We start from the raw sequence: 21512 nt of genomic DNA, 5'->3' as shown, positions 1-21512 counted from the left end.
TGATAAGCACGCCTGGCTTCTCATCATTCCCTCCAACCTCTCTCTTAAAAATTGTTCCTTTCTCTCTCTAAGACTTCAATTGTTTATCAGCTTCTCTCTCTAAATAAAGCTTTCAATTCAATTCTCCATTTCTTCTTCTTCTCTCTCTGTCACTTTTTCCTCTGCTTCTGTTCATCTTTTGCTTCATCTCTCACAGGGAAAGGAAGCAAATTTGATTGAAATTTTGTATCTTTTTGCAATTTTCTCTCATCAGATTGGATCTGGGCTTGGAGCTTGGAGCTGAGCAGCAGATTCATAAAGGTATAATACAGAAACGTATATCAGTTTTCAGCTTTGTGGGTTTTGCTGTGGATTTGTCTTGGATGAGTTTAATTTCTTACGAGTTCCATTGATCTGATTGGGAGTATATACAGTTTCTCTATAGTTCTTGATTGGTGTGATGCAAAGGCAAAAGGGTTTAGTTTAATAGGTGAAAATAAGGTTTGTAGAGTTATAAATCCTGGAGCTTTACCTTGGGTTTAGTGAGCCATATGATGATGATGCTCCTTGAATGTAAATGTTCTTCCTTTGTTTTTCTGGGGATTTGAAAATTATACTATAAACCCTTTTGCACAAGTTTCAGAGTCTTCTCTTTTTGGTTTTACCTGAGTGCGTTATGTTGATAACGAATGGTAACGCCTTTGCGTTTTGACTGGGATTGACTCGAGCTGATGTTGACCGGTTTGGATTCTGACTTGAGCTGATGCTAACTGGTCTCTGGCTTCTCTTCTATTCATCAGCTGAATCCAATCCTTATTAGTGTCTTCGGCTTTAGTTGGAACTCTGCCTGTTACAAACAACCTTTTTTGCATTGCTAATTGTTTAATCTGCGACGAAATGTGTTCTTGGATTGATTCTTGAATTTATTTACCTTTAGTTTTGACTGGGTTTGACTTGAGATGATGTTGACCTGTTTGGATGATGAGTTGAATAGTCTTCTTTCAAATCATGAGTTCAGCTCAGCTGAATCCAATCCAATATTAGTTTCTTCGGCTTTAGTTGGAACTCAACAACCTCTTTACATTGCTAATGGTTTTATCTGTGATAAAAAGTGTTCTTGGATAGATTTTTGATAGAATTGCTTTTCTATTTTGCTGATTCTTGAATTTATTTACTTTTAATTGGTATTGCCTCGTAGGTTATTAGTGTTCTCTATCGTTGCGGATAATATAAGTTGGAGATTGAGATAAAGACTGCTTAAGAATGTCTGTTTCCATGAGAGATTTGGATCCAGCTTTCCAAGGAGCTGGACAGAAAGCGTATCCTTCACCCTTCAAAGTCTTTATTATGCTACTTTGTTTTTTTTTTTCTATATCTCTCTACATGATATTCTCCTTGACGGTTAACTCAGCGGTATTGAGGTATGGCGTATAGAGAATTTTAGCCCTGCACCCATCCCAAAGTCTTCTATTGGGAAGTTTTTCACCGGAGACTCTTACATAGTATTGAAGGTAACTAATGCCTAAGGCCTAATAACCACGTTTTGTTTCTTTCCCTATTCTGGTCTTGACTAGAAGTATTCCACTCCTTGTGATCACTCTTTTGTGGGACAGACAACGGCGTTAAAAACAGGTGCGTTGCGCCATGATATCCATTACTGGCTTGGTAAAGATACCTCTCAAGTAAGCACCCCTTTAACATATCCTTTTTAAACATTTCTTCGTTTCGTAGAATGAGGGAGAACTAAGAGATGATAAATATTAGGATGAAGCTGGGACTGCTGCAGTTAAGACGGTTGAATTAGATGCCGCTCTTGGAGGTCGTGCTGTTCAATATCGGGAAGTTCAAGGCCACGAAACCGAGAAATTCTTGTCTTATTTTAAGCCATGTATCATACCTCAAGAAGGTGGAGTAGCTTCAGGGTTCAAACATGTGGAAGCTGAAGAACATGTTACCCGCTTGTTCGTCTGCAGAGGAAAACATGTTGTCCATGTCAAGGAGGCAAGTCACATTCCTCTTTTTGGTTTCTTTTATCTCCACTTTGTGGCTGCACACTAAACGGGCTGAACTCATTACAGGTTCCGTTTGCTCGTAGCTCTTTAAACCATGACGATATATACATTCTTGATACAAAGTCAAAGATTTTCCAATTCAATGGATCTAATTCAAGTATCCAAGAGAGAGCAAAAGCATTAGAAGTGGTTCAGTACATCAAAGATACTTACCATGATGGCACATGCGAAGTTGCTACCGTTGGTTAGTGATTAGTATCCTTATCATCTCTTTGCTTTGGTTTCTAATTGCATATGTTTCATTTTGCAGAGGATGGGAGACTTATGGCTGATGCTGATAGTGGAGAATTTTGGGGTTTCTTTGGTGGGTTCGCTCCCTTACCTAGAAAAACAGCTAATGCTGAAGACAAAACTGTCACTTTCGATATCAAAAAACTATTTTGGTAATATCTTCTTTCTTGTAGTTCATTTATTTTGAGCCCATAATGCTTCAGCTGAACACAACTTTATAATCTTGAAATTGAAGTGTGGAGAAGGGAAAAGCAAATCCTGTTGAAGACGATACTTTGAAGAGGGAGATGCTGGATACAAACAAGTGCTACATTCTTGACTGTGGACTCGAAGTGTTTGTTTGGATGGGACGAACAACATCTCTTGATGATAGAAAAATTGCCAGTGGAGCAGCAGAAGTAAGTGTTTTTTTTTTATATCAAATCAGAAGAAAGTCTTACAATCATGATGTTTGCTGATGTTAGAAGAATCATACAGGAAATGATCCGTTCATCTGAACGACCTAAATCGCAAATGATCCGCATAATAGAAGGGTTTGAAACAGTGCCATTCCGATCAAAGTTTGATACATGGACTCAAGAAACTAATACAACTGTGTCAGAGGATGGTAGAGGCAGAGTTGCTGGTTCGTAAATGCTTACACTCTTAATTTAGATAATGATTTAAATACTTACATGTAGCTGAAATGTTATCGTTGTGATCATTTGCAGCTCTCTTGCAACGACAAGGAGTAAACGTGAGAGGCCTAATGAAAGCTGCTCCGCCTAAAGAGGAGCTCGAAGCTTTCATTGATTGCACGGGAAATCTGCAGGTTTGGCGTGTGAATGGTCAGGAGAAGATTCTCCTTCAAGCTGCTGATCATTCGAAGTTCTACAGTGGAGACTGCTATGTTTTCCAGTATTCTTATCCCGGAGAAGAGAAAGAAGAAGTTCTTATAGGGACTTGGTTCGGAAAGCAAAGTGTGGAGGTGAGCTCTCTCCAGATAACAAAAGCATATTCTGTTGCTGTATATGCTGAAGCCAAAATATTACAAGGTGCAAGTAGGTTTAAAATTGTGAGTTTGTGATCATATGTGTAGGAAGAAAGAGCTTCTGCAGTCTCTATGGCAAGCAAAATGGTTGAGTCAATGAAATTTGTGCCAGCCCAAGTAATCTTCTGCAGTCATTCCAACAATCAATGTCATTTGTTCTTTTTCTCTTTGTTCTGAACATTTTTTACTCTCTTGTCATTAGGCTCGCATCTATGAAGGAAAGGAACCTGTTCAGTTCTTTGTCATTATGCAAAGCTTTATAGTTTTCAAGGTATGGTTTAAAATAGTTTCAGTCTACAGTTTTCTTTTTATCAACCATGTTCTCGTTTGTTAACACACATACAATATCTGCTGATTTTTGTTTGTGATGATTGAATCTCTACAGGGTGGTATCAGCAGTGGATACAAGAAATACATAGCAGAGAAAGAAGTTGATGATGATACATACAATGAGAATGGTCTTGCTCTATTCCGCATTCAAGGGTCTGGTCCGGAGAATATGCAAGCAATACAAGTTGACCCGGTATGTAATTTTCTTAGTCTTCGTCCTTTAAAACTTTTAGAAATCATTTAGAAGTGAGAACCAATTTCAAGTTACAAAGACATTTGGCTAAGGCACAAATCTTCAAGGCTTCTAATATCTTATCGATTTACTTCAACAGGTTGCTTCGTCACTGAACTCCTCATACTGTTACATACTACATAATGATTCTTCTGTCTTTACTTGGATGGGGAATCTAGCTACCTCAACTGACCAGGAACTCGTCGAGAGGCAACTTGATCTTATAAAGGTAAGATAAGTTTCTCCTTTATTGCTATAGTGATAAGTCAGTCATAATTATTAGTGATCATATCTAAGACTTAATTATGTTTAAGTGTATCTGAAGCAGCATCTGTTATGTTGTTGTTTTTCCAGCCAAACCTACAGACTAGAGCACAAAAGGAAGGTTCAGAATCAGAACAGTTCTGGGAGTTATTAGGAGGCAAAACCGAATATTCGAGCCAAAAGCTCACAAAAGAACCTGAGAGTGACCCTCACTTGTTCTCCTGCACATTCACTAAAGGTAATGAAGATCAAATATATTTTCCATAAATTTTAAAGCCTAAGCTGACAATGACTGTTTTTCCTTTTTTTTTTTTTTTCTCATTGCTGAATGCAAATTAATCCAGAAGTTCTGAAGGTGCGTCCACTTTGAAAATATTCTCTTATCACTAAAGATTTATGCACTCATAATTGGAAAAAGTTTTGGCATGTGGCTCTATCCCAAGTCTTTGTTATGTTTTGGCAGGTGACAGAGATATATAACTTCACACAGGATGACTTGATGACTGAAGATATATTTATAGTAGACTGTCACTCAGAGATCTTTGTATGGGTTGGCCAAGAAGTAGTCCCTAAGAACAAGTTGCTAGCGTTAACTATTGGAGAGGTTAGATCTTATTAGACACATTGCAAACAGAACTCTTGAGAGAATTAGTCTCAAAAGATCTTGAAACCTTAGGCTTGTTGCTCATCTATCTATACCTTTTGTTTCCTTAGAAATTCATCGAGAAAGATTCTCTCCTGGAAAAGTTATCCCCTGAAGCCCCTATATATGTGATCATGGAAGGTGGTGAGCCAAGTTTCTTCACCCGGTTTTTCACTTCTTGGGATTCCTCAAAATCAGCTGTAAGTAACAAATACCTTCACTTAATACATAGAAGGAAACCTTGACAAATGATTGAACACTCTCTTTGTTTGCTTACAGATGCATGGAAACTCATTCCAAAGAAAACTCAAAATTGTCAAAAATGGTGGAACTCCAGTTGCAGATGTAAACACTCTTCTCCATGCTTGATAGAGTGTGCTTTCTAAAATTTGTTTGTTTGTTTGTTTATCTCTTTTGTTGTTGCTTTGATGAGTAGAAACCAAAACGAAGAACACCAGCTTCATATGGTGGCCGTGCTGGCGTTCCTGAAAAGTCACAGCAGCGGTCAAGAACCATGTCGTTAAGTCCAGACAGGGTTCGCGTGAGGGGAAGATCTCCAGCGTTCAATGCACTCGCAGCAACATTTGAGAACCAGAACGCAAGAAACCTCTCAACTCCTCCCCCAGTAGTTAGAAAACTCTACCCGAGATCTGTTACTCCTGATTCCGCAAAGCTTGCTCCCAAGTCTTCAGCCATTGCTTCTCGTAGTGCCCTTTTCGAAAAATTCAAAACACCTCCTCAAGAACCTTTAATCCCAAAATCCATCAAAGGTAATACCTGAAAGTGTCAATCTATATCATCTTTGTTCTCATTTTTTTTTTCACTTTTGAGTATTGACCTTTTGAGCTTTGTTGGACATGAAGCGAGCTCTAAGACACCTGAGTCTCCAGCGCCAGAATCCAGCTTAAAAGGAAAGGAAGAGAAAAAGGAAAATGACAAGGAGGGGGAGAAATCGATGAGCAGCAAGATAGTATCTCTGACGATTCAAGAAGATGCTAAAGAAGGTGTGGAAGACGAAGAAGATTTGCCAGCTCACCCATACGAACGTCTCAAGACAACTTCACCTGATCCTGTCACAGACATTGATGTAACAAGGAGAGAGGTAAGTTCAAACCAACAATCAATTTTTTTCCTTTTGTAAATGGAAAGAAGATGTTTACAGTTGTTGGTCTCTGTTATATATAGGCTTACCTTTCATCAGAGGAGTTCAAAGAGAAGTTTGGTATGACGAAAGAAGCTTTCTACAAGCTGCCTAAATGGAAACAAAACAAATTCAAGATGGCTGTTCAACTCTTCTGAGAATGATCATCCTTCTACATGAGACAGTGTCAGTGCATTTTAAGCTGCTGCTTCTGCTCCCCATGAGAAGCTTAAATAACATTTTTTTCATGGCTTGTTTAAAACAAACAACCCAGACCAGTATGTTTTTTTTGACCAAATCTTTTACCTTTCTTTCATCATCTGTTTGCTTGTGTCTATTATCATTTCATTTTTTCTTAGTTTGATGAGCTGAGGGTAGATTTTTTTATATTCGTACTTTTGAATTGTTTACTCTTCAGGTCACATGTTGTGGTCTTGAGTCTTTGATTTATTTATTCTTGGGGTTGTTTTGCTATCAAATTGAGGAAATTTGGTTGCAAAAGAAATATTTTGTTTAGTGAGATTTCATATAAAAGCAATGCTTTGCATTCTCTCTTTCTGCATCTTTTCTTTTGCAGAATTTGAGGATTGTATTATCAAAAGTGCAAAAATAAACTATGATATGTTATACTATGTGGTTGTACTTTATATAATCATGAAAAATTATAACAGCATTTGAAATTAGATAACTATTTTTTGAACTTGAAATAACTTTATTTACATATGAAAAATAAGAGATTGTTACACGGGGGAAAAATCTGAAGTGTTAAATAATGTGATCGGTTCCCATTATAATATGAAAGTAAATAATAACTAGGTCACATCGTATGCATAGTCTAGGAGTTAAGAAGGTTCCAAGATTTGACAATTTTATTACCAAACAAGCAAAAGTCTCTGTGTCAGACGGAGGCTACTGACTCGTCACGTCATACCCCGTCAAGACAAGGCATAAAAACCGGAACGAGAGTATACGCGATACAACGAGGGATTTGATGATCTTCTGATAGATTGAAACTCTTTGTGAGTAGGTAAGCGATAGATGACGAGAGAAGAGTAGTATGTGGAGAGAACAAATGTATAGCTCTTTACCATTCTTGTAGATTGTTTAGGAAAGAGAAAGGGGAAGGGAAAACAAGTCTTGGCCTCTCTAAAAGAGAGTATTATAACGGATGTAACTGCATGAATACACTTATACAGAATGGACTAGTGGTAAAATATAGCAATCCAGCAAAGTAAAAAACTATTTTCTAAAACCACCCTTCATTGTGTGTTATATGTGTAGAGAAGTAAGAATGAAAATTGTTTCCACAACATGCTCCACCACTGGATGCTAGTCAATGGTCTCTTGTTTTGATACCTCACATCCAGCTCCTGACTCAGTAACTAATTGTCCAACAACGTGTTGACCATAGGTCGACTGTATTCCATCTCTGGTAGCTGTAGCCCAGGGCACGAGAGAGAAAGAGTTATGAAAAACTGATTAGCTGTTTCACTTGAAGTGACATTGATCCTTTTTAAACTATCCACAATTGTCAATACTCTGATCCATATAACTTTATAAACTTAGCCTTTGCAACTGAGAGAGCAAACCATTCTCGGCTCATATTGTTTTTCTTCTTTTTGTCAAATAAAGATGCTCATCTGATTAAAAGATGGAATCCATAAATAAACCCTTCTTCAAGAGAAATTTATCTAAATATAGGCATTGCTTTTGCTCGCAACCAATAATACTATTTTAATGTTGAAATCACAGTAAAATAATGTGATTTCAACGTTGAAAAAAGTTCATTTCCAATCCAATTCCAAATTGGGGTGAAATTATAGTGTAACTTTTAATGTTGGACTGGAGAAATAGAATGTGAAAATTACACTAAAATAATGTTTTGGAGTTGGAGTAAAAATGATCTAAACATCAATTTTTTAGAAATACGGTTGTAAAGTAAGAAGTGATTAGTTATTCGAAGATTGCTATTAACTTGACCTACAAGCAATCTCCTTGGGAGGGAAACTTCTCGATTTAATAGTTATGGACCACAAGGAGGTAATGTATTAGACCCGAGTTTATCACTTGACTTTTGTTATCTATAGATAATAAGCTTTACTGTTGAATATGGAATATAAATGACTATCTGGTGACCACTGACCAATTTCAATCAAAAGAACAAATTTATCATATGAATTAAAGACTAAATTACAGTAATTAACCAGACTTAATAACCAAGTTGTTCATGCCTACATGGCAAAATCTAACATAATCTTACAATGAAAAGGTTTCACACGTGGAATATAAAAAAAATAACAAATAATGGTACAAGAAAAAAAGGAGTAAATCCTAAGAGCAACATCTACTTAATATCTCATTGTTTAAATAAAATTTTTTTATTAAAAATAGGAAAAAGACAAGTGAAAAGTTCAAATATTAGAGCTTTTGAGAAACTTATTAGAATAAATTTCCATGTGTCAATCATATATAAATTCAATTTAATTAAAAAAGGTAAAATAAATATTTTATTAAAATATTAGTTTTTTTTTTTAGAAACTCAACAGGTTCTAATTTGTGTAGATACTCTGATGCAGTTTTTCAGCAATATAATAATGTACATAATTGTAAAAAGAAGAGCAAATAAGAGAAATAGTTTAATACGTCTCTCCGAATAAATTCACCAAATTGTAGAGAGACTAGGTTGCAAGGTGTCCTAATTCACTTGGCTCAAATTTTTTCTTTTTAAAATTTTAAAAAATAAATGTATATTTTATTATATTGGGAAGAAACCCTTGAGAGAGTATGAACCGACGTTGTTGCTCTAAATTCTTGATAAATACTCAGACCTATTATTTCATAGCAAGAGCAATAAACTAGCTTGTGATTCCTAACCACACTTGTTTATTTATTTTTATTCCTCAGGAGCCAAGAGTTTCTTTACATTCTTAATCCTATTGAGCTTTGTTTTATTCTGTTTCCTTAAACTTTCTTGTTTTAGGTTCTAGCGTGTGTTTGATGGCGAATAATTCGTGGACAAACGAGGAGATGAATCAACATAGTACCTACTCCGGTAACTCGAGGATCCCTCTGAAGAAACCAGAGATGAAAAATAACACAGGAATCGCCATGGTATGGACCCCTGAAGAGCAAACTATTCTGGATAATGCCCTTGCTAGATATCCATTGGATTCGTGTGTTTCTTCTTGTCTACGTACTTACGCAAAAATCTCGTTAGAGCTTCCAGAAAAGACCACCAGAGACATTGCCATGCGTTGCAGATGGAACAAAGAATTGAGAAGAGTCAAAGTTGAGGATTCAATCTCAGCACCTCATGATGCGGTCACCAGTGAGCTTCTTTTTTTTTTGAGCAACTGTCTGAACAGATTAATGCAAATCTCACATCATCATCATCCTCAAAGGTCATAGATAACCTTACTCTCTTCAATCAAATCCATGAAAATATTATGAAACTTTTCAACAAGTTGACGAGAATGTTCCGGACAAGATGAAGAATAATGCCACCATTGCGGGAGATGTTGAAGGATGATCTACTTAATTTAATTCTTCCTCAAATCTACCTAAACCAACATGAATGACTCCTTTTTCTTATTTTTGCAATTTGATTTCTTCAGGACCTCTTCTAATTGTTTTAATTGATTTTTTAGTTATTAGTGTAACTAGGTCAAAGTCCAACTAATCTTCAAATTAGGCATAATATCAACGAGTAGTGCAGTCTCGGATTTTCTAATGCCTAAGACATGATCTCATCTTTATCTTTTGTTTTTTTGAGTAATTTTTTTAAACGAATATTATGATAAAGAAACTCGTCAACTAATAAACACAAAAAGTAATGAGGTCTATCCTCTGTATAAAACATAAGAGTTTTCTCCAATCAGTTACACCGCATAAACCCTAACTAACACTACAAGAAAACAGCGACATACTGAGGGAAAATATCGTCGGTATGTCGTCGGAATAACGCTATTCCGACGACATACCGACGAAAAAAGTCCTCGGAAATAACTCCTCGGAATTTCATTTTTCCTCGGAAATTCCTCGGAAATTTCCGACGGAATTCCGAGGAAACGAATTTCCGACGGAATTCCGAGGAAACGAATTTCCGAGGAAATTCCGAGGACCACATGTTCGTCGGAATTTCCTCGGAATATTCCGAGGAAGATGTCGTCGGAATATCCCGAGGGATACACTTCCTCGGAATATTTCCAAAATTAAAAAAAAAAATATAAATTTATTTTTTTAAATTGAAATTCGAAAATATAAAATTAAAATTGAAATAGAAAATATATTTAAAATACAAAAAAAATAAAATAGTTTTTATAAATAAAAAAAATGTTTTATAAATACAAAATTAGTTATAATAAATATAAATATTTTTATAAATATGAAATCATCTTTTTATAAATACAAAATAGTTTTTATAAATACAAAAAAAAACTAAAATAGTTTTTATAAATAAAAAAATGTTTTATAAATACAAAATTAGTTATAATAAATATAAATATTTTTATAAATATGAAATCATCTTTTTATAAATACAAAATAGTTTTTATAAATACAAAAATAATAAAATAGTGTTTATAAATCAAAAAAATGTTTTATAAATACAAAATTAGTTTTAATAAATATAAATATTTTTATAAATATGAAATCATCTTTTTATAAATACAAAATAGTTTTTATAAATACAAAAAATTATAAAATAGTGTTTATAATAAAAAAATGTTTTATAAATACAAAATTAGTTTTAATAAATATAAAATAGTATAAAAATTAAAAAAATAGTTTAAATAAATCACAAAAACAGTTAATAATTACAAAAAATAGTTTTAAAAATATTTAAAATGTTAAATAATTACAAAAAATAGTTTTCATAATATTAAAAATGTTTAATAAATATAGAAATTTATATTTTTTATATAAAATACATAAAACGTTTTATAACCACAAAAAAATGATTTTAAATATTATATATATGATTTTTAATCTTAAAAAAGTTTTATAGATTTTAAAAATGTTTAATAAATATATAAATGAATTTAAAATGCAAAAAATAGATTTTATATACAAAAAACGTTTTCAATATATATATATATATATATAATTACAAATTCGATTTTTATAACCACAAAATTAATAAAAACTAAAAAAAAAAATTCAAATCAAGTGATACAAATCAAATCTACCATTCACCCTAACAAAATCTATAAATCTACCATTCACCCTAACAAAATCTATAAATCTCATTCCAAAATCATCAAATCTACTTAAAAACCATACAAATCTAACCTAAAAGAGTGGGATAGGGTTCATACATGAGGATTAGGGTGGAAATCGCGAGGGAGAAGAGAGAAAGCGCCGCAAATCGCAAGGGAGAAGAGAGGAGTCGACGAAATCGCAGGAGAAAGAGAGATTGCGGCGGAGAGAAATGGGGAAGAAGGTCGGGCTCGACCTAATAAAATGAGGGGTCCGACGGAAATTATCCGTCGGAATTTCCTCGGAAATATTTACTATATCCGTCGGAATTTCCTCGGAAATCATTAATTCAATTTTCGCGAAATATTTGGCGGCTTGGTTTACCCGGTTAAATGAAAATATTCCGAGGAACCAGATTTCCTCGGAATTTACCGAGGAAATTCCGAGGAACCAGGGTTTGGGGTTTCAAAACATCGATTATTTTCGCCGTATTTCATTTCTTATACAATTATAATGCATACCATTGAGGATTCTTTGTATAGATGATCATAAACCATGAAATAACAAAATTTCAAAAATAATTGTAAGTATTCTCTTTACCGTTTGTTAAAGTGTATAAGTGTTTCTCTTATGTTGTGTGGTTTTCGTTCATGCAATCGTAAAAGTGTTTGTTATTGGGTAAAACACCAAAGTTTGACTTCATAATCTGGTTAAGACACTTAATGAAGGTTATATACGTGTTATTCAATCCGTAAAACGTTGTTTTCGGTTTAAAACCCCAAGTTCCTCGGAATTTCCTCGGAATTTTCCGAGGGAATTCCGAGGAAAACTCTATCGTCGTCGGAATTTCCTCGGAATTTTCCGAGGAAATTCCGAGGAAAAGGAATGTATAATCAAATCCCTAAATCGACAAGATCTATTCCGAGGAAATTCTGAGGAAAACCTTTCTGCCCTCGGAATTTCCTCGGAATTTTTAAAATCCCCCCAACGGCTCTCTAACGTCTATAATATTTCCTCGGAATTCATCGGTTTTTTCCTAGGAATACTATTTTCCTCGGTATTCCGTCGGAATATTCCGACGAACTGAATTTTCCTCGGTATTCCGTCGGAATATTCCGACGAACTGAATTTTCCTCGGAATTCCGTCGGTATATTCCGAGGAAATTCCGAGGAAGCCAAATTTTGTGTTTCCTCGGAATTGCCTCGGAAATTCCTCGGTATATTCCGAGGAATTCATTTTCCGTCGGAACGTCCGTCAGAATACCGCTGTTTTCTTGTAGTGTAACCATCGACAAAAACGAGAAGTAATTAACAACAAAACCCTCTCACGAGATAGCTGCGAAGGTACGTCTTGGTTACATGAAGGGCTGAAGAGCGGTTAATCACGTCAAGAGTCAGCTGTTCCGTATCTGATCTCAAACGTACGTTGAAATGAAGTATTGCTCATTAGTCATGAGGGGTTGATTGTTTCTTCTTTCTTCACCGTACAACTAAAAACTTATGGTAGTGAACGAGTGATGCTGTCAGAGGTAGTTTTTAATTAGATTGCTGTCTAATAGAATTTTTATTAGTTCAAGTATTAGTATTTTTTTTAAAAATAGGCACATTAGCACTTGAAATTAGATAATTATTTTCGACATTTATCTAAATATATATGAACAAAAAAAAGATATTCAGAAATATATATGTCGCTGGTCCTAGTGACTTGGGTATATACGGATATTCATTGCTAATATAATTGTATGAGTTTTGTCAATTTAGAAAGATAGTTGTATGAGCAATAAATCATGAGAATCAAAAAACCATCATTACGCCAAAGCAAAAAAAAATAAACTATCTTAAAAACCAATGAGATTAATAATAAAGATATAGTTAACGTTTATTTCTCTTCTTATTTGTGATAATATCTATGGAATTAAACTCGTTAACAAAAAATATAAATTAGAAACATACTTGTGTTATCTTCTAATATTTAAAAACAAATGTGATAATATATCGGTTTTCCCTACTAAATCTTATTAAGTTTGCATATTTAGAAAACTAGTTGATCATGTGTTTATGGATAGAGGTCAAAATTTACTAAAGAGGTTTTTTAATTTCTTTAATTGTTTACGATGGATGATGGAGCCGGCGTCGTCCTTTAATCATGGTTAAATGCCATGTGACTGATTATAGAGGCGTCAAGACACAAAACTCTTGCTCAAATAATTCAGATGCCAACTAGCGATTGACCCAAAGATTACATATATTCAAATTCTTCCTAAAATTATGCTTAATAATTTAAAAATAAAAGAATTCTAATAATTTTTTTAATATATTATAAATGCAACCATATGAATTACTTTGATGAAACATCAAATTAATTTTTGAAATGAAAGTGTGATAATTCAAATGCTAGTGCTACTAACTCATCATTTAAAAAATGAGCCAAGATGAAAAGACAGATACTCCCATAATAAAAAAAAAAATCATCCTTACACAAGCATTTGGGATTATGCAAGAGGTACGTAAATGTTCTAATTAGATGAGTCATTACATACTGCCACATCTCTCTAGTTGACGTCTTAACGAACACCCTAATGATTTAGGCATTTTAGCTTGTCCTATTCTAATGAATGAATATATATAGCATACAAGACTATATATATTAGATCATCAAGATAATTAATTATCTTTTATGAAAAGAAAAAGATAATTAATTATCTGACTAAAATTAATATTCATGATCTCAAGACTCAAGAGAACAGAGCTAAATTAGCAATTACTAACATATTGGCATCATGTATATTGCAAGCTCACTAGGAATTAATGTAAACTCTCTTAAAAAACTATGTTCATATATTTCTATTAGTAATCTTTATATGTCATTTATTGTATAATCAAAGAGATTTCGGAGTGAATACATACTTAATCCAACTCTTTTTTTCTGAAATAGCGAATGTAAGTTAAATTCCTGATAATATTCGAAATTATGGGCTAACGGTTAGAACCAGCTTATTTTAGTGTAACAATCTAAATCTGCGAAAAGCTGCTTCTTATGATTAAATTAATTCACAGTTGGTATAACAGTGACATGCTCTAAAAAGGATTAATAAAACAATACATTAACAACTCAATTATTGACAATATTACAGTAAAATGAACATGTTCGTGACCGTGACGCCCATTTTATTAGTTTTTTTAACAAACGCCCAATTTATTAGTTATTATAAATTTTCTTACATTTTGTTTCTTCCCGGATCATTATAAATAATTTCCAGACAACTATTAGAAAAAAATTCAAATAAGATAATTATAAATTACTTTAACTAAAGAAAGCGACAACCATACATAAATTTTTTTTAATAATAGTTCGGATTAGGTCTCAATTTATCCGATGAAAGCAGTATTATGCAAATACATACAAATTACTTGAACTTTAATAAATTCGTCGAATCAATTTTGCAAGTAATAATAGCGTAATAAGGTAAAAATGTCTGATACTTTTCCAATGACATGGGTTTATAGATTTAACCTCATCATATCAAGTAAGTTTTGCATGCACAAAACCAAACTGTATATGATGCGAACAACAGTTTTGGTGTCATAACCATATTCCAATAGCGGTTGTACCGTTGCAGAATTTAGGTAAGACTGAAGTTTTGATCAGAGCTACTTATATATAAAAGAAAAGATCGATTCATGAATAGCTTCAAAGAAGTAGTGTCACTCAAAGGTATAGACATGGTTTTCATATAATTTCAAAGTAAAAAAGGAATATCATTGGTATATAGAATTATTATTTAAATCAAAACATGTAAGGACGGATTACACATTTAAAGAAATCTAGATCTAAAGTCTGGAACTTCAATTCCACCTTTAATAAAAGAAGAAACAACAACAATACCTTGCAAATGCAAATATGTTCGAGTTTTCAGTACATGACTAAGGTATTGCCATTAGTATATCTGAGTAAGCCTATTTATAAATATATTTTTTGAAAAAGGGCTGCCTATATATATATAAATTTCTTCAATAATTTCATAAGATGAATTAGTTAATTATGACAAGTCAACTTTCGATCATATTCCATATTGTAAAATAAATCATAAGTTAGATTCATTCTAATTCGACCCCAAAAAAAAAAATTTAGATTCATTCTAGTAAGTTGAGTTCTTCGTTTTGTCCCATTTCGATCTTGTTTAAGTAGTTGGTGAGGAGTGGTAACATGCGGGTTGAGTTGTTAAAGATAAACATGCATAGACGATACATACATGGAAATAGACAATTAATATCGCATTGTATACATATATATGTAAGGATTATCCACGTACACATTTTTATAAATGTAAATTAATTTATCAAATTTAAGTTCTTCCCGTTATAATACATATCTCTCGACTAAAATAAAATCCAAACCAATTGTAAGAGTCAACATCTCATACGAATTCAGCAGTGATCAATATTATACATCTACGGTCACTGTATCCATCAATATAGACCAGTAGATTACAGCTAATTGTTTGATTTACTTGATTATTAACACAAACGTAGAAAGAAAGATTAAAATAATAACTTGAAACCTCACTTCAGCCTCCTCTCAAATTGTCAATATCTTGATGGATTGTTGCATCCACATTCCTAACAGTTTCTCCTTCTTATTTTAATATATCATTACACATCATCTTCAGAGTTCAGGCTAAACATCACATCATTAGTATATTTAAATATCCCAAACTGTATCATACCCTTCATTTAAATTACTCGTTCCTTCTCCTATAAGAAGAGGCTCCCTTCAAACCAAAACAATAAAACTAAGATTAGCCATGGAGAAGAAGACTAACCAGACCATCTTCTCTATATTTTCTCTTCTTCTCTTTTCTTCATGTGTCTCTGCCCAGCTTCGGACAGGTTTCTACCAGAGATCATGCCCGAACGTTGAAAACATTGTCCGTAACGCCGTCCGTCAAAAGTTTCAGCAGACTTTCGTCACCGCTCCAGCCACCCTCCGTCTCTTCTTCCACGATTGCTTCGTTCGCGTACGTAACGATTTTAATATGTCACACATAGGAATCCACGTCATTCTCTTAATCTCTAACGTACAAACAAGAAAATATTTTCTTTGCAAAGTTTTGAAATGTATGAGAGTGATCATATTTCTTACAAATAATTCATTTTTATAGGAAATCTGTGCAACTTAGAGTTTAAGATGTTTCTTTATATATATTACCCATCTCCGTCGTTACGTACTTAATTTCTTGTATTATATGAATATCTAGGGATGTGATGCTTCGATATTGTTAGCATCTCCGTCGGAAAGAGATCATCCAGATGACATGTCATTAGCTGGAGACGGATTTGACACGGTGGTTAAGGCGAAGCAAGCCGTTGATAGAGATCCTAACTGCCGCAACAAAGTCTCATGTGCTGACATTTTGGCTCTCGCTACACGTGAAGTCGTCGTTTTGGTATAAATATAACTTTTTCTGTTACATGTATCATTTATTCATATCTTTTTATTGCTTTCAATATTATATAGTGTCCGAGGTATGGATAATTCGTTTTGGGTGAAAAGCTACTCATATTATAATGTGACACCTCTTACGGCGATTTGTAATTATTTTATACAAGTAACAGATCATATAGTCCGAAAAAGACGAATTATTGATATATCATATCACTCATGGTTATAAATAATTATCGGGTCACTGAAATAGACTAAATTTGCAGACAGGAGGACCGAGCTACCCGGTAGAGCTAGGGAGGAGAGATGGCAGGTTATCTACGAAGGCCAGTGTACAACACAGTTTACCGCAACCCGGTTTTAACCTTAACCAGCTCAACACCATGTTCAACCGTCACGGTCTCTCTCAAACCGACATGATCGCCCTCTCAGGTACGTACCGAACCAAACTGAACCATTCTCATTTTTTGTTCTTAAAACGGAATGGTTATGATTGATAAAATGTTAATTACAATTTTAGGAGCGCACACTATCGGATTCGCACATTGTGGGAAATTCTCAAAGAGAATTTACAATTTTAGCCCTAGAACCCCTATTGACCCGAGTTTGAACCGTGGCTACGCGTTTCAGCTTAGGCAGATGTGTCCGATACGTGTTGACCCAAGGATAGCGATCAACATGGACCCAACATCGCCACGTACTTTCGACAACGCTTACTTCAAGAATCTCCAACAAGGGAGGGGTTTGTTTACGTCTGATCAAGTCTTGTTCACGGACCGACGGTCTAGAGCTACGGTTAACATGTTTGCCAACAGTGAAGCAGCTTTTAGGCAAGCTTTTATTTCGGCCATCACGAAACTGGGTCGTGTCGGGGTTAAGACTGGTAATGCTGGTGAGATTCGAAGGGATTGTTCACGTGTTAATTAGTCTGATTTGAGGGTTTTTTTGGTTTGTTTCTTTTATTCCTTAAAATAAAAATAAAATTTCGTATTGGTTTTTGAAATAAGGAGTTCAAAAGTGTCTAATGGAAAATTCAATTAATAATAAGATGGTTTTATTTCACTTCGATCTCTCCTCCTTTTGTATTATGTTTATATTTGATTTTTACATATGGTTTATTATTATGAGAAAAGTAAATTTATCTTAGGTGTCTAAGCTATTTGGATGTTTCATTATTAATATTTTATTTTCTGCATTTGGATGCTCGGTATTATGTCATAGTTTGCTAATTCACTCAGCAGAAAAAGAAAAATATATAAGAAAAAATGTGTTGACATCAAATGAATTCAAACAAAAGATGGTCTAGAAAATCAGATAGAATAAAACAATCAACATAATAAATTTCACTAAGAAAGAATTTTTGAATGCTTGAAATTTTCTTTGAAGAGTTTATCTCTTTCAGCTCCGTTAAATTTTTTGGCAATGTCTAAAAGTTCTGTAATTATGGTGATCAAATCCTGATGAGATAAAAATATTTTTGAAAAGAATATATTGATGGGATTTAATTTTCTGGAGAACAAAGAATTTATGTTTATTCCATACTTCAACATCTTTACAAAATTTGAGACGAGAAATCAAAAAAACTATTCTTGATAAACTAACCAAAAGGTGTAACCATTACAATATTTTCCTAGCATTGTCGAATGATGCACTATACTTTGTTCTTATTAATTCATATCATTGTTGTTATGCATTTTCATTTCTTAGTTACTTGGACTGCGTGGTTTGTTGCGTTTGGAATAGAGAGGCCCATCCCCTTGGCCCAGCACTAATTATGTTTATTGGATGTTTCTTCTTTGCTTTCCATACGAGTTACCACCAGTGTTCTCATTCCCGAACCAATTCCGCTAGCCAGACTGGTAAATCCGTGATCTACCTAGTCAATCATTCGATCCAGATACATCTGTAAAAATCATTTGATATGATACTACTGCGTTCTACTTCTCTGAAGTAAATGTTATTTTCTCTTAATTTATTAGAGTCTTATCAAGGCTACTGGCGTGTTGATATCTTCATAGACGACCAAAACAAAATAGAAAATAAATCTTTTCTTTTTACTTAGAGAACCCAAAAATCACAATTGTTTTTTTGTACACTTTTGAGTTCCTTTTTTGGCAAAACAAAAAACTTACATGTTCTTTTACTAAATGTTAAGAAAAAATAGTTACTCAAAAAGCTAAAACCAAATAAAACGAAGAACATGAGGAGAAAGAGAAAAGAAAGTATGTGAAGGAGGATGAGACTCGTAGTTGCAATTCCTACCAAATGCAAGGAAATGCTTACTGTATTACTCCTGTCCTCTTCTAGATTTTTTTTATGGTTACATTATTTGTACTGCCAACTAGTTTTTTTCTTTATATTTCTGCTATATAATTTGACAACATTAAATGCTGCAACATATTTCCCTTCGTTTCTTATTTTAGTTAGATATTTACCTTGTGTTACCAGTGACCAGGTATCATGAAACACTAAAACTAGCTAGAAACCCCGCGAAAACAAATTAACATATATTACAAATATAAAAACATATAATTATCTGTTTAGCAATATGGACAGAAAAATAAACAACATATCTAAAGTCTAAACGTTGTCAATAAAAAAAGAGTAACAGTAGACGATAAAAGCACGTGTGGCAGAATGGTGATCTTGTTCGTTTTAGTAACTTCTTTTTGTTTGGTTTTATTTTTAATAATATATGATCATATACACTAGTAAATCATTAATATAAAGGTATAGGTACAGTATGAAGCAGAAGCCAGAAGCCAGCACTCTTTGTCTTAAGAAAATTTAAATTGAATTAGGGCAAAAGTCAGCACTCTTTGTTTTAAGCTCGCAGTTTTATTAGTTAACCTCCGTTTAGAAGTAATCCTTGTATTTAACCTCTATATTTTCAGTAGTATTTAGTCTATAATTGTTCGTGCTACTAAAACTTTGATCACAAAGAAAGAACATTACACTTGAGATATATAGATTATATAGACGATTTGTAAAAAGAAAGCATTGAAGTGAGTGCACGTGGGGACATTTGTGAAAATAGATCCAAGTTAAGAATAAAAACAAAACACTCGAATTCAAAACCACATGAGATGTGTCCCTCCCAAAATCTCAATCCAAGCCATATATTTTCTCCTCTATCTGGGTCCGCTTATTTATTATTATTGCTTACATTTTACATAAGTTAAATAATTGAAAAACTTATATAAAAGAAAACAAATATGAAGAACAGCACAAACAAGTCGTAACATGCCATTTACAATATTCGATATCAGTCTTTACAGACTTTGTACAAATTTATTCTGACAGTCTTGTACGATTTCTTTGTGGTTAATTCATACAGACAAAATAGTTCTCTTTTTAAATATTATTGGCATTGGTTGTATTCACTGTCTGTATCTTATTGTTTTTATATAACGATATTAGTATTGAATAACTACAGTTCTGTCTTTACCTAGCATGGTAGTGTGATTGGAAAGAATACATTTATTTCTGTCAATATTTTCAACGTGAATTGTTGAAATAGTCAGAGGTAGAAACCATTCATTATGCAAAGTTCCAAGAGACTTTGATGATAATATGATTATTCTTAAATGTCTATAATATAACAATCTACTCGTATTTATTGATAATTTGGTATGCATCCATAGTTATTTATGAGACAGGAAAATCATAATAGGAACCCTAATTCATTGTAAACCGAGTTTAGAAAATAACTGATTCCTGATTTAAAACTCTACTACTGATTTTAGGAGAGGTAACTATGAATGCTTAATAACTCATTTACAGTCAACAAATTTGTTTTAATATATATTCATATCAAGTATTCCTAATTAAACGAGATTAAACTTATGAAATTAATTCTATAACTAGTATACATGCCAATATTCACCATGTACTTCGCTCTAGTTTCTTATATTTGTTTCTTTCACATATCTATGTCATTGCTTCCCTCTTGGTTGCTTTCATTTCTTTTGTTTTCAACTATAAAATTACTCTACATTTATATTCGAAAAATGTTCAATAGATATACATATATATATCTATAAAGTGCAAAATGCAGCTATATGGTTACTGTAAACAACTAAACACAGGTTGTGCACGTTTAATCGAAGATTTAGGGGATTGCATTAAAATAAAAGAGAAAACATCACATTCTAACGAAATTAATAAATACTAGTATACAAAAAGCTAGAAGCAATTTCAGATTTCCTTGCTGCGTTAATAATATACTAACCCTTGACTTTTTCTGTGGTAGGATGAATAACACAACAAAAAAAAAACAATAAAGGCCATTCAGCTTTGCTGTTAACATCAAAAGATAGTAATGTATGGATTGCATGTTTTATAGATTGAGAGACAACTTATAATGGCTCAACCGCCCATGTTTAGTAGTTGTAGATACTATTTTCATTTAATTTATATTTTAATTTGTTAATAATAATTTTTCTGTATATCGTGTTTTGGGGACTACAGTTTTTTTTGGTATGAATATTACATTTAATACCATTTTAGAATTTTTGACAAAAGATACAAAGAAAAACTAGTACCAGGAACAAGTAAAAACAACTAAACAACACCAAAATACAAAGGGAAAAACACAGAAAAAAGTAGTAATCCAATAACTGATACCAATTCCTTTTTTAAAATAAAATTAACTGATACTAATCTTGAATAACGGAACAACTTTCTTTGCCTAGGATCGCAGTGAGCCAAGAGCTGCAGTCTCACTGTTGTGGGGATTTAAAGTTCTGAATATAGTTAAAACGAAAAAAACAAATGACGGACTTTCATTTCATATCAATAGTTACCCTTTTTGTCAACATAAACTATATACTCAATGTAAGCCAACACAAAGAAAGTCATATTAGTAGACCAAAAGTCCTTGAAAGTCCTTGACAAAGAAAACATCATTTATAACCCAGTCAATTATGACTTTAGAGTAATGAAGAGTAAT

General features: G+C 33.2%; 2 protein-coding genes across 3 annotated transcripts; both read left to right on the top strand.

Moving 5' to 3' along the window:
• Positions 1–35: 35 nt before the first annotated feature.
• Positions 36–6473, top strand: LOC103852892 (villin-4). 2 transcript variants are annotated; one of them, XM_009129787.3, is made up of 22 exons: positions 36–300; positions 1178–1298; positions 1391–1490; positions 1593–1661; positions 1744–1980; positions 2058–2235; positions 2302–2434; positions 2518–2680; positions 2760–2907; positions 2993–3249; positions 3361–3429; positions 3515–3583; positions 3698–3835; positions 3975–4103; positions 4229–4376; positions 4483–4493; positions 4602–4742; positions 4853–4981; positions 5061–5126; positions 5218–5551; positions 5645–5883; positions 5967–6473. In XM_009129787.3, the coding sequence occupies exons 2-22, from the start codon at positions 1243–1245 to the stop codon at positions 6078–6080; spliced, it is 2928 nt and encodes a 975-aa protein (XP_009128035.1). In that variant the 5' UTR covers positions 36–300; positions 1178–1242; the 3' UTR covers positions 6081–6473. The 2 variants fall into 2 exon arrangements, with proteins under 2 accessions (XP_009128035.1, XP_033145736.1); XM_033289845.1 differs by having other exon boundaries at positions 71–304; positions 1208–1298.
• Positions 6474–12394: 5921 nt separating this feature from the next.
• Positions 12395–17629, top strand: LOC103852874 (peroxidase 45). Its single transcript, XM_009129773.3, has 4 exons — positions 12395–16136; positions 16377–16565; positions 16828–16993; positions 17082–17629. Exons 1-4 carry the CDS (start codon positions 15924–15926, stop codon positions 17486–17488), a joined length of 975 nt encoding a protein of 324 aa, XP_009128021.2. The 5' UTR covers positions 12395–15923; the 3' UTR covers positions 17489–17629.
• The last annotated feature ends 3883 nt before the right edge of the window (positions 17630–21512 follow it).

Source organism: Brassica rapa, chromosome A01 (assembly GCF_000309985.2).
Source record: "Brassica rapa cultivar Chiifu-401-42 chromosome A01, CAAS_Brap_v3.01, whole genome shotgun sequence".
Classification (NCBI taxonomy): domain Eukaryota; kingdom Viridiplantae; phylum Streptophyta; class Magnoliopsida; order Brassicales; family Brassicaceae; genus Brassica; species Brassica rapa.
This window is presented reverse-complemented; position numbering and strand designations above follow the sequence as displayed.

Coding starts and splice junctions, on each gene's coding strand:
- LOC103852892 (XM_009129787.3), top strand. CDS start 1,243: ATGTCTGTTTCCATGAGAGATTTGGATCCAGCTTTCCAAGGAGCTGGA. Junction 3,836..3,974: donor AAGCAATACAAGTTGACCCG/GTATGTAATTTT, acceptor TTACTTCAACAG/GTTGCTTCGTCACTGAACTC. Junction 5,552..5,644: donor AATCCCAAAATCCATCAAAG/GTAATACCTGAA, acceptor TTGGACATGAAG/CGAGCTCTAAGACACCTGAG.
- LOC103852874 (XM_009129773.3), top strand. CDS start 15,924: ATGGAGAAGAAGACTAACCAGACCATCTTCTCTATATTTTCTCTTCTT. Junction 16,137..16,376: donor TCCACGATTGCTTCGTTCGC/GTACGTAACGAT, acceptor ATGAATATCTAG/GGATGTGATGCTTCGATATT. Junction 16,994..17,081: donor CGACATGATCGCCCTCTCAG/GTACGTACCGAA, acceptor TTACAATTTTAG/GAGCGCACACTATCGGATTC.